The sequence below is a fragment of the Nannospalax galili genome, unplaced genomic scaffold (genome assembly GCF_000622305.1).
Source record: "Nannospalax galili isolate Female #2095 unplaced genomic scaffold, S.galili_v1.0 scaffold155, whole genome shotgun sequence".
NCBI classification, from domain to species: domain Eukaryota; kingdom Metazoa; phylum Chordata; class Mammalia; order Rodentia; family Spalacidae; genus Nannospalax; species Nannospalax galili.
The window spans coordinates 10,325,819-10,342,558 of record NW_008339923.1 but is presented as its reverse complement, the minus strand read 5'-3'; the positions used below and the strand labels follow the sequence as shown (position 1 = coordinate 10,342,558).

The 16,740-nt window shown below is 45.1% G+C and overlaps 1 protein-coding gene across 3 annotated transcripts in view; it reads right to left on the bottom strand.

Moving 5' to 3' along the window:
* Positions 1-99: 99 nt before the first annotated feature.
* Gnal (G protein subunit alpha L) overlaps positions 100-16,740 on the bottom strand; it is a 150,434-nt gene continuing 133,793 nt past the window's right edge. For all 3 annotated transcript variants that reach the window (XM_008834684.3, XM_008834685.3, XM_008834686.3), the window contains 7 exons: positions 15,396-15,450; positions 13,710-13,783; positions 12,835-12,893; positions 12,344-12,464; positions 8,685-8,815; positions 6,168-6,235; positions 100-1,845 (listed from right to left, as the gene is read on the bottom strand). In XM_008834684.3, coding sequence (XP_008832906.1) covers positions 1,699-1,845; positions 6,168-6,235; positions 8,685-8,815; positions 12,344-12,464; positions 12,835-12,893; positions 13,710-13,783; positions 15,396-15,450 — 655 coding nt within the window. In that variant the 3' untranslated portion in view covers positions 100-1,698. The remainder of the gene's footprint in view (positions 1,846-6,167; positions 6,236-8,684; positions 8,816-12,343; positions 12,465-12,834; positions 12,894-13,709; positions 13,784-15,395; positions 15,451-16,740) is intronic.

Genomic DNA, 16,740 nt, shown 5'->3' with positions numbered 1-16,740 from the left:
GGTATCTTTAGAGGTAACTTTAGACCTAAGAGAACTGTCTGCAAAGCTGCAGCTGTGGAAAGAGCGTGCAGTGTTGCAGCAGCAATTGCATTTTCTAGGTGTTCTGCTGAACTGTAACAGAAGGCTGCATTTGCAGATCATGCATTTGTGAGAAACAGCCATTTTTTTTTGTCTTTACATTTAAAATAAAGGTTTTGTAGGGCTGGAGAGATGGCTGGGGATATGGCTTAGCAGTAGAGTACTTGCCTAATATGCATTAGGTCCTGTGTTCATCCCTAGCACTACAGATAGAAAGAGGATAGATAGATAGATGATAGATAGATAGATAGATAGATAGATAGATAGATAGATAGATAGATGGATAGATAGGTTTTACAGTATTTCATCTAAAAAGATGCCATCCTTACTGTCCTCAGTCAGACACAACATTGACACTTGGTTTTTCTCTTGCCATTTGTTTTCCTGTGTGCAGAACCTTGACTATGGGATGATTGGGCTGCTCCTTCCTAGCAAATCTGAAGGAGTCATCATCCCCGCCCCTGGGAGGAAAATCAGATCCTCAGTTCTTGAAAGGAGAATAAATTATAATTTGTGCCTTGGAATTGGGTCATTCCAGAGTTTGCAGCTGAGGTTCAGAGCAGGTGGGTTGCAGAATTTGTGATGTCAGGGTGACACTGCTGGTAAAGTGGGTAATTCTAAAATCAGTGCATATTCCAGAAGGACCAACCCAATAAAAATATCCAAAGTTGAACAGAGACACCACTGATTCCCCACTTTGGAGTAAGCAGCAGGCCATGTGGATATCTCAGCGCTGCTGGAACACAATTCCTTACGGGTGTGACCATCACCAAGGCACAGAACTCAAGGAGTTTTCTTTAGGAGTGATACAAAAGAAAATTACATTTTGTGGTCTGTACAGTCTAATAAACCAACAACAAGAAGAAGCTATGAAAGACTATGCCCAGCTGTCAGGAAGGCGTAGAGGACCAGTAGAGGACCGTTTACAGACGGGACACTTTGCAGTATGAACACGGCAGGTTTTCTGCCTGAATGTAAAAGGCCCCAAGAAGCACTCTCATCTAAATGCTTGAGGCTTGTAGCCACCACAAATATGACTGAAAATGGTTTATCTTGCTCTGTTGCTGGCTTGGGGTCTACTCTAAGTCTTGGGACAGTGCAGATCAGAAGGGGAAGCCACCTGTTAACCTGCAATTTCATAAAGGGAAAACCAAAAAGAGTAGTGCATAGCACTGTGCGTACAATTTTGCGATCATGCGTGATAACTTGAAAACAATATATTTCCCCCATTTACCAAGCTGTCTTTGATGAGTCAGTCTATCAACCAATCAATCCAAGAATAAATGAGTCCCCACCCAGAGAGATTTCACTGCAGTGTCACTCAAGGGAGAGAGTTGGTGGCTTTGCAGTGATACAAATTGGTGGTGGGAGGCTGTTGTATCCAGTGGAAACAAAAGCTACAGAACCAAACCTTGGGGGACAGAGGTAGCCAGAGGCTTGGTGGTCACACATAGGCATAACCAGGACAGGACAGATGGCAGCCTGATGACCCTAGACACTCACTCACTATACCCTACCATGGCTTAGGTGGACGGACACGCAGGCTGGGGGAGATGCACTGCCTTCTGAGGTGGCCAAGAGGGAGGAAAGGCGGCAGAGAGGAGGAGGGGTGGGTGGCCCTCACAAGAGTTCGTACTGCTTGAGGTGCATCCTCTGGATGATGTCACGACAGTCGTTGAACACTCTGCGGATGTTCTCCGTGTCCACAGCACAGGTGAAGTGAGGGTAGCAGTAGTGTTTGCCATCGCCGGTGGCCGTGCTGATCCTCTGCAAAAGAGTGTCATGCTCAGGACCACAGGACACTGCTACAGTCCAGTGGGAGGGAGCTTGGGGGACACTTGGTGCAAGAACTAGAGGGGACTTAAGGCAGACTGGCTACTGGTCCCACAAGCTGTCCACATACAGAGTATGTCCAGAGCACGTGCCAGGACTAGACAGTCTTAAGTTTGTCTCTGCTGCAGGTGCTGAGTGCTGACCTGAGATGCAGCACTGAATTGGAGAGGGTGAGCAGGTTAAGATTTTCCAGAATTGGACCAGCATGTGTGTATGCTGGCATGGTAGACAGAAGTTGCCATGTTAGTGGAAATGTTCCCTGCTCCGGAAGGACCATCAAATTAGTAGCTACAGCTACTACCACAGATGCCACTGAGGGCTCCTGTTTGTTTTTTTGAGACAGGTTTTTCCCGTAGTCCCTGTTGGCCTTGAACTTTCTATATAGATCAGGCTGGCTTCAATCTCACAGAGATCTGCCTGCCTCTGCCTCCCAAACACCAGGATTAAGCATGTGCACTATCATACCTGGCTTATGGAGCTGATTTTTAACTCAGTTTTAATGCATTCATATTTATTTATTTTAGGCAGGGCACTCTGGCACACGTGTTTAATTCCAGGCAGAGGCAGGTGGATCTCTGAGTTCAAGGCCATCCTGATCTACATAACTAGTTCCAGGTCAGCCTGGGTTACATTAGTCAGACCTGATCTCAAATAAAATTATTTATTTTGAGGCAAGGTCTTGCTATATTGCTTATGCTGACCTCGAACTCCCAGGCTACAGCCATCCTGCTGCCTCCTGAACAGCAGGGACCACAGGCCTATGCCATCTCATAAACTAATTTATTTAAGCATACCCATGTGATGGGGTCTATGTCGCCACCACGCTGCTGCCTCCCCTGCACAGGTAATCCGGGTGTTTGTGGGGGGTGTCTGTGAGAAAAGCTCTTTGTTGTTAACAGTAGGACACATTAAACACGTGTTGGGGGGAGCGGGGGGGCGGGGCTTGTGTCTGAAACTTCCCTGGGTCAGGCTGGGGAGAGGTATGGCTGAATTGAGTCTCCAAACTTGCATGTTGGATCTGAACCCTTAGGGCTTCAGAATGTGCCTGCATTTGGTGACAGGGTCTTTAAAGAGACAATTTGGAAAAAGTAGGGCATTGGGGGTGGGGGTGGGGTGGAAAGATGACTCAGTAGTTAAGGGCACTGGCTGCTCTTGCAGAAGACCCAGGTTCAGCACCCACATGGAAGCTAACAACTATCCCTAACTCCAGTTCCAAGGACTCTGATGCCTTCTTTTAGCCTCTGTAGGCATTTCATGCATGACTACACTTACATACATGCTGGCAAAACAGTCTTACACATAAAACAAAAATGAATTTAAAAATGAGACAATTAGGGTAAAATGAAGTCATTAGCCAAAGTGTGATCCAAAATAACTGGTATCCCTGAGGTTAGAACTCAGACATGTAAAAGAGGATTGAGTGGTGGAGACACAGGGCAGGGGCGCCAACAGCTAGCTAAAGAGTGCAGCCCCGGGAGTTTCCTTGTTGGCACCAGATTTCAAACTGCGGCTTCCAGAGCTGCAAGGAAATATTTCTGTTGGTTAAGCCTCCAATGGGAGGCTAAGTGGGATGTAAGTTTGTGGGATCCCACTCTGCAGTTCCCACAGCCTCAGGAGATGCTGTAGAACTTTTCTGGTCACATGTGGCCACTGCAAGGACCCTGGGCCTCCTGGCCAACCCCCTTTGTAAAAACATCTTGGGACACAGCCTTCAGGGAGCTTCTAAGACCACAGGAAGGATCTTGGAAAAAAATGTTCATCTGACTATGAAACTCTTTAGAGGTGGCCAGATGAATGTTAACTTCGTGTGTGTGTGTGTGTGTGTGTGTGTGTGTGTGTGTGTGTGTGTGTGTGTTTGTGTGTGTGTGTGTGTGTTGTATGTGTGTTTCTGGAACCCAGTGCCTCAAGCATGCTAAATAGGCCAAGTGTTCTACCACTGAGCTATAGCCCCAACTCTGTTTTTCATTTTTAAACTTATGGATGCTGAAATGAATAGGCTATATATCTTTTAGCCCTAAAGTCTCTGCCCAGATGGAGCAAGCACAGATACCCTAGTTCTGCTGCTTGACTGCCTCGGCTATGGACTTGATAGATCTAACTCCAGCCTCCCCAGGGCTCTGACTGCCACAGGCCAATCCCTCAATTCAAGATGGACGTTAACACCACTGAATCTTTATTTCCCTGGACTTACAAGGTATCCAAGCCAGGGTTTATTCTCTGTCAGGGAAAAAATGTTTATCTAAGGTTGGAATGCCCATTACATTGGCAAAGGCATAGATCTTTCCTAATCTTCCTCTAAAAGCCCACTGTTTTCAGCCTTAGTTAACTTTTAGTTCTTGTTAGAAGAGCATTTTATGGGTCATTTGTGTGTGTGTGTGTGTGCGTGTGTGTGTGTGTGTGTGTGTGTGTGTATGTATGTATGTATGTTTTAGTTTTTGAGATAGGGTCTCTCAGTAGCTCCAACTGGCTTGGAACTCACTACGTAGACCAGGCTTGCCTGAATCTCATGGAGATCTACCTGCCTCTGCCTCCTGAGTGCTGGAATTAAATGTGTGCATCACCATACCTAGGGTGCGTTTATATTTTATGGACTTTAGAACAACAAAGAATTCCTTGGTCTATTATGAAGCACACTTCCTTACTGGAATGATTTTCAGGTTGGGTATGGTAGCCCAGACTTGTTCTCTTAGCTACTTGGGAAGCTGAAGCAGGGGTGTCACAAGCTCAAGGTCATCTTGAGCAACTATTGTGGGGGTGGAAAGCTTTTGCAATGTGATGGTAATTAAGAAGTTTGCAACAGGAAAGCCTCACTGTGCAGGAGTCAGACCTGTTAGCCTTAAATTAAACTTCATCTCCTCACCTGACTTCGGCTGTTGGTCTCTGATTTTTCCATAACACAACTTAGTGAGACCCTGTCGCAAAATTAAAACGGTTGGGGATGTAGCTCAGTGGGAGGCGTGTGCCTGGCATGCTTGAGGCTTTCTATGTGCCCTGGCACACTAAGGGCTCTGAGACACTGGTCATAAAGAAAATGGTTCACTGTTGAGTTCATCAGGTCTCATATTTATTCATTGTAGAAGCTTTCACACACTGACCTTCCCATCTTGGAGAAACTCTTGTTCCTCTCTTGAAACTTGATTGGAACCCAGAGCCTTGCACATGCTAGGTAAGTGCTGTCCTATTGAGCTACACCCCCAGCCCATGCAACTTGGTTTCTTGTTATTTTCTAACTCACTATAAGGTTTTTGAAAGGGAACTCATCCTAGGGGCATGGTGGGAAGGAGACAAAGGAAGGGCATGTGGGAGTGCTCTGGACCAGCTCTGCACTGACTGGGCCAGGACTCCCACTTGTCTAGAAGTGGACAGTCTGTCAGCGTTTGTTAGTGCACCCAGAGTCTTACTAGGAACATGCTCTTCAGAATGTCTTCACATTTTGCAGTTTTAAGCTAACAAAAGCCTCATAGCCAGCTACACGCAGTAGGTTATTACAAAGTAAAAAATGTTCAAGGCCTGCTAGCACACACTGACAATCCTAGCACACAGGAGGTAGAGGTGGAAGAATTGTAAATTAGAGGCCAGCCTGGGCTACATAGTCATAGTCTGTCTCAAAAGTCCAAGGGCTAGGATGCAGCTCAATGGCATAGTGCTTGCCTAGCATATAAAAGCATTGAAAACAGACAGACTGACAGACCAACCAAAACCAAAACCAAACCAACCAACTAACTAGACAAACCACAAAATTATATAGCAAATGTGGTAAAATTTTACCAATTGCTCAATTTGAGTGAAGAGTATGTGGGAATAATTGGCATAATTGTTTCACATTTTATATATTTGCAATCATCTCAAAACAAAAAAGTTGGTAAAAAAAAAAAAAAAAAAAAAAAAAAAAAAGCCAGGATTTGAGCAAATCCGTTTTCACATTAGCCTGCTGGCATTTTTGGTGGAGAAAGCAGGCACTGAGGTTCAGTGTTCTTCAGGCTCTGTATAAGGGCTTGCTCCTTTTTGGAGAACACAAGTAAATGTTGGAGTCCTGCTGATTGCTGCTCCCTTCTGTGTGTACTGGAGGCTCTGTGCTGCTTGGTAGGAAACCTACGCTCTCTGAATTCTCTGTGCCGAGGCAGGAAAGGCTAATTCCTTCTCTCTTGGCTCACGATTTTGGGACACAATGAGATCATTTAAGGAGAACTATCAAACTACTGAGAAAATTATTACCATAAGGTGGTAAGAAACAAAAGGCTGACAAAATTGCTTACCAAAAACAGATCTCGGATAAAGAACTTGGCTCTTGTAACTTTGGGATCTTCTCCAGCATCTGGTGTTGCTGTAGAAATAGAAAATGAAATCTTACTGAGTTGATACAGAACATCAACAGACACAGCAGTATGGCAACAAAGAAGGAGTCCCGAAGTTGGGCTGATATCTAGTCACATGTGTGGTGGGGCAAAATTTTTTTTTTTTTTTTTTTTTTTGTCTTTTTGAGGCAGGGTCTCCCTGTAGTCCCAGCGGATCTGAACTCACTATGTAGACCAGGCTGGCCTTGAACTCACAACGATCCACCTGCCTCTGCCTCCCGAGTGCTGGGATTAAAGGCGTGCGCCACCACGCCCGGCTAATCTGTATTCGCTTTTCACAAATCATTTTAATAGGCTCTGAGAAAACTTTGCTTTGATAATGCTGTGGTCTGAATGTGCTCATTCTCCTTAATTCTTGTCTTATTCGGCTCTAATGCAATAGTAGGTGATTAGATTACAAGGGGCTCTGCCATTAAAAGTGGGATATAGTGCTCATATAAAAGACCTTGTTGGTGTCTTCTACCAGTCAAGGACACAGAAATTTATGAAGAGAGAGTGGGCCTCACCAGATTCCAAATCTGCTAGTGTCTTGGACTTCCAGCCTCCAGAGCACTTCTGTTGTTTATAAATCATCCTGCCTAAGGGCATTTTATTATAGCAACTCAAACACACAGGTTAGGAGCAAGTCATATTTGCTCAAGAAAGCATCTTCCTGGATTCTGACAAGCTGAGCCACCTTCCCCTTCCTATTCCCCTGCAGACCTATGGCAGAGAGAAAGGCTGTGCTGTCTGGGCTGCACTCAGCCTCCATTGTCCTAGCTTTTAGGAATGCTCCCTTCCAGCTGCTTCATAGACTCAGGTCTGGTGCCTGAGGATATTGGCTGCTGCAGTCCCTGTGGCTGTTAACCCAAATGTGTTCTGGAACCTTTGGGTCTGGTGGAGTCTCCACCTCTGGAGAGGCCTTGGTCCTTCATCTCGTGGGAACTGGGCACTAGCTTTATCAAGGGATGACTTATAGACACTACACTACATATTTCCTTTTTTTTTTTTCTTCCTGGCATCAGCTTTGCTAACTGACTGTCTCAGCAGTGCCTAAACTACATATTTCAAATGTACAATTTGATACATCTTCACATGTACCGGCTTATCAAATAATCACTATGAGCAAAATAAAGAGCAATCAAAATAATGAGTAAGCAATCAAAACGACATGTATCCAACACCCCCAAAGGTATTCCCTACTTCCTGTGCAGCCTTTCCTTCCCATTCCCAGGCAAGCATGTTTCTGGCACGAGGGACTCTATCCCCTGTACTTTACACAGCCTGTGTTCCTTTCATCTTGGATTCATTCATTCTGTGTAGCTGATGTGTGTTCCACCCTCATTGTTATATGAACCCATTCTTTCTTGCTTTTCTTTCTGGGTAAGTCATGTTGAAAACCACCAGGTTGGATGGTGATTTGAGGCTACCAGCAAGTGCCATCCATAAAAGGGAGAGGGGGAGTCCCAGAGGAATTGGACACACAGTACCAGGAGACCAGCAGTCACTGGGCCTGGCAGCTGTTGCTGTGGAGCCTTTTGAAGGACAGCTCAGCCTCCTCCTGTAGAACAGGTTAAGCCACCAGGTTGGTGCCCTTTTATGGAGCATAGGCAGGGTATGGTTGTGTTTCAGAAAGATGGCTGTGATAGAGAGTTTGAGGATGTTCTGCAAAGGTGAGTAACTATATAATACACAGAGACTAGGTGGGAAGCTGTGACAGTCACTGAGAGGAGGGGGATGAGGCCAGGGCTGGAGCAGGAGTGGGGAAAGGAGGAGAGGGCTGAAGAGGTGATGTTTGGAGGAAGCACCTCAGGACTCAGCTACTGCCAAGAGATAAGTGAGGGGCAGGAGGAGGCTGGGAAGCATGGAAAGACAACCTCCTGAGAGGTTGGTGAAGTTAGCCACAGCCAGAAAGTGTGGCTATCCTTGGAGAGCTCGAGACAGGGTCTGACTGTGAACTAGCATCAAAGATAGTACTGAACTCACTGAGACTTGAGTGTGATCTGACCTAACCTGTGGTGGGGCAGGTGCTGACTCTGATGCAGATGCTCTGACCACCCAGGCAATGAATTTTTGTGTTTAGACTCGGGTCACGTCCCCAAGAGTTTCAAAAACTGAAAAATTTGAAAAATCCTAAAACCCTAACAATTCTGGTCCCAAGTGTTAATCCTAATTTTGGATAAAGGATACTCATCTAGAACTTTAGATAGAGCAGCAGACAGGAAAATTTATACTGAGAGACTTTCTTAGATTCCTCAGACATGTCTGAATTACGCATTCAGCAGGGCGTAGCAGCTTGCCAATATAAAGTTCTGTTTTCTTTTACTTGAAAGTAAATATAACACCTTATTTTTCTGGTAGAGAGAGAGAGAGAGAGAGAGAGAGAGAGAGAGAGAGAGAGAGTTGGGAGTGAGACCTGTGCTTCGTTTGAAATCTTACCATCTTCAGGAACAGTATAATTTGCATACTCTGGGAAATAGTCTTCAATCTTTGATTTCCCTGCTAGGACTTTTTCTGCCAGCATATCCTGTTTGTTCAAGAACAAGATGATAGAAATGGTTCGTAACCACCTAGAGAAGCGGGGAGGAGGGGTGGTGGTCAGAATATTGGCATACGAAAAACCTCTAATATTAGCATTAAGATTAAAAAGGGGAACCATGTGTTCAAATGTTGTGGCCCAGCAGTGGCAGTTTTGCCCAGCTCACCTAGTTCATCTCCCAGCTCTAAGAAACAAAAAGATAGTGGTGGAATGGGTGAACACTGTCACCTTTCTGAAAGAGACTTATCATTTGGCATACCGTGATTCCCACCGTGTACCAGCAATGACAAAAGCCAGTCGTTGATGGAGCCAGTTCAGAACTTTCTGATTGAACCTCTGTGGGGCATATACATTATTTTGGTAACAAAGCTGAGATCTACTCATGTAATAGATACACTTGGATTTTGGTGTTGTAATTTTGGGGTGTCATGGGACAGAAAAATTTTCAGAGTAGGAAAAGTTAAAGTGTTACTAAAGTACCAAATGAGTTACTGGCCAATCACATTGAGCTTTCATTGACAGCTAGTGTGGGTCTTCCTCTGCCCCACCTCCTCTGAGCACCAGGAGAGCAGAACTAGATTCACTAGTTATATGACAAGCTAAAGGGGGGGGGGGAGTTCAAGCAGAGAGGCGGTGGGGTGCGGAGCTCTCTGTTCCCTCTGCTTCATAAAACAGCAACTGAGACCTCAATGAAAGGCGTTTATCTGCCACATGAACAAAGCTCTCAGCAACTGCACGAGGGCTGCTGATTTAGCAATGATCCATCCACAGGACTCACCACGAAGGCAGACACATCCCATTCTGCCCTCAGATGGAATTAGTTTTGCCTTGTCTTCTTCTTATATAATCTTTGTAGATAATATATAAATACTTACATATTTATAATCTTAAGTTATAGAAAAATATAAATATGACCAAATGTTTTCTACCAAGGGATAATTACTATTAAATTTTTTTTTTTGTAGCCCCAGCTGGCCTGGAACTTGCTATGTAGACCAGCCTGGCCTTAATCTCACAGAGATCTGAATTAAAGACTTTTTTTTTTTTTTTTGAGACAGGGTCTCTCTGTAGCCCCAGCTGGCCTGTAACTCACTGTGTAGACCAGGTTTAACTCACAGAGATCCACCTGCCTCTGCCTCCTGAGCACTAGGATTAAAGGCATACACCACCATAGCTGGCTTAAAGACATTTTTTTTTTTTGGTCTTTTTGAGACAGGGTCTTCCTGTAGCCCCAGCTGGCCTGGAACTCACTATGTAGACCAGGCTGGCCTTGAACTCACAGAAATCCGCCTGTCTCTGCCTCCCAAGTGCTGGGATTAAAGGCATGTGCCACCACGCCTTTTTTAAGATTTATTTTTATTATTGATTTATTAAAATTTTTTATGTGTATATGTGTAAACCTGCTTGTCTGTATGTGCACCACATATGTGTGCAGTCCCCACTTGGAGGCCAGAAGAGGACATCAAAAACCCTGGAACTGGAGTTAAAACTGGTTATGAGTTGCCTGATGTGGGTGTTGGGAACTGAATCCAGGTCTTCTGCAAGAGCAGTAAATGCTCTTAACTGCTGAGCCATGTCTCCAAACCCTAGAACTTTTATAGTTTTATGCCAAGATTCTGTCTATTCTCATAAAGAGAAGATGATTATTTTCAGTCCTGGGGATCAGCCCCAGGGCCTGTACCCACTAGGCAAGTGCTCTTTCACTGAACTGTGTCCCCTGAGCCTGATCATGGTGTTCTTATTAAAAACTGGTCTTATTTACTTTAGGCTAGCCTTGAATTTGTCACAGTCCTGCTGCTTCTACTTCCTGAGTGCTGGGATTATAGTTCTGTACTACCACACCAGATTTAAATCTTTTCATAATGCAACATTGTGGCCCATTTGCTGTGTGTATGTATATACTTATAAGGACTCCAAAGCATTCTGCATATCTGGTGTTTCCTGGCCCTGTTTCTTTCCCATTAACTCCAATACTGTAAAAGAGAATGGCAATTGAACACTTGATAGAGAAACACTTTTCCAATAATGCAAACCCTTTTCAAGGTCAAGTTATATTTCCTATCCACTTTGGTGTCCTTTTTTGCTAAGTAACTCAGGAGAAGGCTGGTCATAATGATATACATCTTTAATCCCAGCACTTGGGAAGCAGAGGTAGGTGGATCTCTGTGAGTTCAAGGCCAGCCTAGTCTACACAGTGAGTTCCAGGTCAGTCAGGGCTATATAGAAAGATCTTGACTCAAAAGAAAAAAAAAATTAGGATAGACTAGTTTTTAAATGCGTAAGTCTGCTGTCTGTGTGTGTGTGTGTGTGTGTGTGTGTGTGTGTGTGTGTGTGTGTTAAATGTTGTGATGCTTTCTGACATCACTCTACCTCCTTTTGAGGCTGGCAGTATCAAATGTGACTGTGCTGACTCTGAGCTGTAGGGGATCTTAGAGACTGTCCAGTTATTGCTGGGTTCTTAAATTAAAAAAAAAAACAAAAACTAACCAACAGACTAGGCATGGTGGTACATGCCTGTAATCCCAGGGACTTGGAAGGCCAAGGCTGGAGGACTGAGAGTTCCAGTCCAGCCTGGATAATGTAGGAAGATGCCAGGTCAAAACAAGCAAACAAAACTAATTTTGAACTCTAGATATAATCTCAGGCTTTTATATCTGATTGATGTTTTATTTTGACAAAGCACTAATTAGACCTTCATCAAAGAATATTCCCCATTTAAATATGCCTGTATATTAGAGGGACTGAAAGAGAGACTTACTACAGTTCAGGATTTATAGGGTCCTGTGGACACATGTGTGGGGGAGGGCACATCTATGTGTGGACCTGGGGAGGTCATGCTTACATTCAGATATCTTCTATTATTCTTCACCTTATTTATTTAAACATTTTTTTGGATTTCTTTATTTTTATTTTGTGTATATGGGTGCTTTGTGTACATGTATGTAAGTGTACCCATATTGTGCAATGTCCATGGAGGTCAAAAGAGGGCTTCAGATCCCCTGGAACTCAAGTTACAGATGGTTGTTAGCTGCCATGTCCTGCTGGGAACTGAACCTGGTCCTCTGCAAGAGCAGCCAGTGCTCTTAACCACTGAGCCATCTCTCCAATCCTCTACCTTAGTTTTTGAGGCAGAAGTCTCTTTACTGAACCTGGAGCTCACTGTTTCAACTAGGCTGGTTGCCAATGAGCTCTGGGGATCTGCCGTCTCCACTTCCCTGTTCTGGGGTTGCAGGCACTCATAACTATGCCCAGCTTTTCACATGGGTGCTAGGGATCCAAAGGCACGTCCTCATGCTAACATGGCAAGCACTTTACCCAATGAGCCATCTCCCCAGAATTGTTTTTGTTTCTTTTGAGACAGGGTCTTACTATATAGCCCAGGCTAGCCTAGAACTTTGGTCCTCTTGCTTCAACCTTCCTAGTGCTAGGAGCACAGGTGTGCACCAGAGCACTTTTAAATCAGGTACTTTTTAACAACAACAAAGAAAGAGCTGCAGTCTTCTGGATGCATTTTTAATAAAGATCTTGATGCAGCAGTGAGTCTGAACTGATTTCTAACCTGTTGTTCCAGATGCTTTCGAACAGGTCCAGCGATTCTCTCAGTCTGTTGGTGTTGTTATCTTCCCGGATCACCATGTTGTAGCTGCTGCAGGCTGCCACGTAAATGATGGCAGTGACATCTAAGTGGGGGAAAGAGGGAAAGTGAAGCACTTTAGATGGATAACGTCAGCTGTTCTGAGATTATGGTCAAACACACACCCAATGACTATTCAGGTCTCAGATACTGTCATTTAGGGTTTGTAAGAATGACTTGAATATAGGCCAGGTGCACAGCTGGGTGTTGTGTTTGATGAAGGGTCTACCCGAAACACAACTGGACACATGGGATGCTTAATTTCTCTATGAGAGTCATGTTTAAGGAAGGAGCACAGTTATCTATAATGTGCTATATTTTACACTTAGATTAGAGACTGTCTAATTCAGAAAGAGCTAGACACAGTGGTGGGAACCAGCATCCAGCCCCACTTGTCTACAGAGCATGCAAATCACCATTAAAGCACTGGATCCATTTTCTTCTCTCGTCCCTCTGGCCGCCAACATCAAACATGCTATAGAAGAGCAACAGGAAGACGGTTAGCCAGGGAAACTTCTCCTTTGTTGTCAGAATGGTCATCTGCTCACAAGGTATGGGTGCACCATCAGCTGGGGATGATCTTGGGCTACAAGGTTTGCAGCTTCTCCTAGCCTGTCTTTCCTCTGTCACCCTACAGTGTAGGTTCCACGAGTGAAAAGTAAAGCAGAGAACAGACTGCATGGTATCTGGGGGCACACAGTAGGTGCCTAATAGATGCTGTGGTTTCTAGCTTATACCATATCTTGTGTCAAGTGTATGCTAAGTCTGTTGTGGAGGCAGATCCTCTGATGACTTGTCTCAGCTCTCAGAAGACTATCTTGCTTCCCCTGGAGAAGTGAGAGGACTTCCTTCTGACCCAGCGATAGTCACATCCCTCTCATCACCAGGTGCCTCTGCTGGTGCCCAGCAGAAGGTCTCTATCACCTGCTTTCAGGCAGATGATTCGTTCTTTCCTGAGATTCTCCACTTGCTTGGCCCAGGTGACCACACCCAGTTTTCTGTCTGAGTTTCTCTGCCATCCCTGTGGGGCATCAGGCCAGCTCTGGCACCTCTTCTCAGGCCCTCATGCTCAGCTCATCCTTTTCTAAGAGTCACATCTCCCAGTGAGAAGGCTTCTTGGTGGAGTTGAACCTGACACAAAGGGCAGGCTTGCACATTCCAATTCCAGTGATGTACCCTCCAGTCCCAAGGCCCTGTGGCACCCATCCTGCACAGGGGCTGGTGCCAGGCTGGGTCCTGGGCTTCCCACCACCATCTCTACCATAAGCCATGCTGTTAACAATCTACTTACTGAAAGTTCACTTTGTCCACTTGGAATCGTGTCTCAAAAATTCCTGATGTTAATACTCTGCACCTGAGGAGGTCCTGGGGGCAAGAAGAGAGAAGCAAAGCCACCTGTTACTGGCATAACTACGGTAACTGAGCAGCAACTTCTATCATCAACATATAGTAACTAAAAGTTCCAAAGAATGGTGTCTTATCCCCCCAGGAAAATCCCTTGGCTAATCACTTTGGCCCTTTACAACTCAGTAACTGCTTTAATCTCTCTCAAAACTTTTTAGAAAAGCTACTCACACCCACATCTTGCTGACTGTTACATAACAGCCAAGCCCCAGTGCAAAGTGTTCTGGGACAGTCTGGGCCTATGCTTGGGAGCCTCCTGCTGGGCGGGAAGCTCTAGGGCGCTTCACTCTCACTCACGAGCCAGGTTAGAAGCTACTTCAGTTTAGGTTTGCTCTCGCTTCCCTGCATAGTTCCACTCTCTCTCTGACTCCAAGATGATGTGGTCCTGAGGGTATGAGAAGTCCAGGCAGTTTCACAAAGCTGACTTCTCTGGTACAAGATAATAAGGAAGCAGCCATCCTGCATTTTAGAATGACACACTTAGGTCAGCTTTGAGCGGTTCTTGAAAGGCTCAAGAGCCCAGGTTATACTGTAGGGTAATTAAAAACAAATTTATCAGCATGTATTAATTATACCTTGTAATGAGCCTCAGTATGACATGTTCATATGTGTACATAATTTATTTTGCTCCTATTCACTTCCATGATCCTCTTTTCCCCCTTCCAACCTCACTGATCTCCTTTCTCCTAACTATTCCGTCTTCTATTTTCATGTCTTTATATATATGTGTGTATGTGTGTGTGTGTGTGTGTGTGTGTGTACGCACATATATGTGTGTGAGTGTGATTCAGTGAGTTTAATTAGGATTACTTATAGGAACATGAACGAGTGAGAGGGTTATTTATAGGAGCACGGGGAACTTATCAGTGGCTACACCACTGAAGAAAATGTCTCTCCCTTCCCCAGAAACCATTAACTTGCTTAAAGATCCTCATCAGCTCTTCCCTCACACTGTAGACCATTTTAAGCTTTTGGAATCTGGCCCAGAGGCAGAAACTCCAGGGAGAAAACTAGATCTCCATGTGGCACAGAGGAGACAATGCCCAGCTTCCAGGGGGTTGGAGATGCTAGAGGAAGTTAGAAGGGCTGCTTTGAGTAAACACCCTTCTATCTATGTTATTATTTGTTCTTCCCCTCCTTCATTCCCTCCCTCCCTCCCTTCCTTTCTTCCTTCCAGCTCAACCTAAGAGAGATACTGTACAGCACACTTGGACAGTGTACTGTGGTAGGTGGGGCTCAGACCTGGGGCCCACAGCAGAATGGGCACAGTGCACAAAGAAGGGAAGTGAAGGCCTGATTTTCTCACTGATGGCCCTAGGGAGCCTGGGAATCACAAATTTCCGGCCTGCACACCAACTTCCTTCACATGGCAAATTAGAGCTTGATTAGTGTTGTAGTATCAGGTAGGTGAGTAAAGGCTGTGCACATTGTGGCATGACCCATTTGCAGGGGCCCAATGGCAAGGTGCAAGTAGCGGTTATTCTGAGGATGTTTTTGTGAGTCTATTGGATAATCACTGAATGGTCTCTTGCAGTCCTCAGAAGCTCCTGCAGGCAGCTCTACTGTCACATACCTGGTCTGTGGGTGTGTAGTCAACCAGACTGACACTGTCAATCCTTTCCAGGAAGCTGCAAAGAAAAGCCAGTATGTGGTCAGACTTGTTCTCTGGGCTGGGGCTGGGCTACATTAAAGGGACATTCACACAGCAACATGGAGGACAGGCCTAGGGGCTGACATGTGTCTGTCCTGAGGTGGCAGGGTGTGTGTGGTGGGGCAGGGGGAGGGAGGCTTCCAGGCCTGCATTCTGTTTCACTCTGCTTTGTTTTTTCACCTCTGCTTGCCTTCCTCCTTCCTTCTTCCCGAGTGGCCACTTGGAAACTGAGAGGCTGAATGAAGCCCCCTTCCAAGGCTAGTAATATAAATAAAAAATAGGGTAACTTATTTCACATACTTTAAGGTGTGTGTGTGTGTGTGTATGACTATATATTGCATTTGTAATGTTTGTAATAACAGTATTTGTGCCTGGGTATGTAAATATGAATGTGTGAATGGCAGAGGATGTATGTAAGAGTGTGAGTATGTGGGAAGGGTGAGAGTGTGTGTGGGTGACAAAGGCTCTGCAGATTTCATCGATATAATTCAGATCAAGGGCAGGGTGAGTGTGTGGCAGGTGAGCCAACACGATGTCATCATTGCCATCATTCAAGTTTTTCCTGTTCCTAACTACCAGGCCAGTTCTTCCCTCTGGTCATAGAGGTAAGAACCTGTTTCAGATAGCACTGGAGTCTCCATGAGGCCTAGCTTTCCAGGTCCTTGGAGAGCATGCCACAGCTGGTACTGACTTGTTATTTTCTATCTTTTCCATCAAAGTGCTGGACCCAGAGAGCAGGTCTTGTCTTGGCAAATCTAGGGTCCCCAGCACTCAGTGCAGGACCTGATCCTCAGGAAACATCCACGGAAGGAGCACATATTCCCCCCCACCACCTTCACCTAGGAGAAGCAACTAGCAAGGGCCTGACAAGAGGGGCTGAACATGAAATATGAAGCTGATGGCTCGAGGCAGAGTTAGCTTAGGAAGTAACCAAGTTAAAATTGGATGCACAAAGGGTAGAGGTAGGTGGGTGAATTTATTCAGATGATAATTACTGTAGGTAGAGAGTGAAATATGGGTAACAAAAAGTACATATGAGGTTCTTGAGGGATGTAATTAAAGACTGTCTTCTAGAGGAAGTGGTGGGAGGGAAGTGGTGGGAACGTTTTGGAACCCTGTTAAAGCTGTGACTGTAGAACCAAGGACAGAGGCAAAGGGGGCAAAGGTTCAGTCTTTCCCCACTCTCCTCTCCACAGTGGGCTTTCAAAGTTCTTGCTAGTTCTGTTACTTGGCCTAGTTCTAAACATGCTGTGAAAGTCCTTCTTCA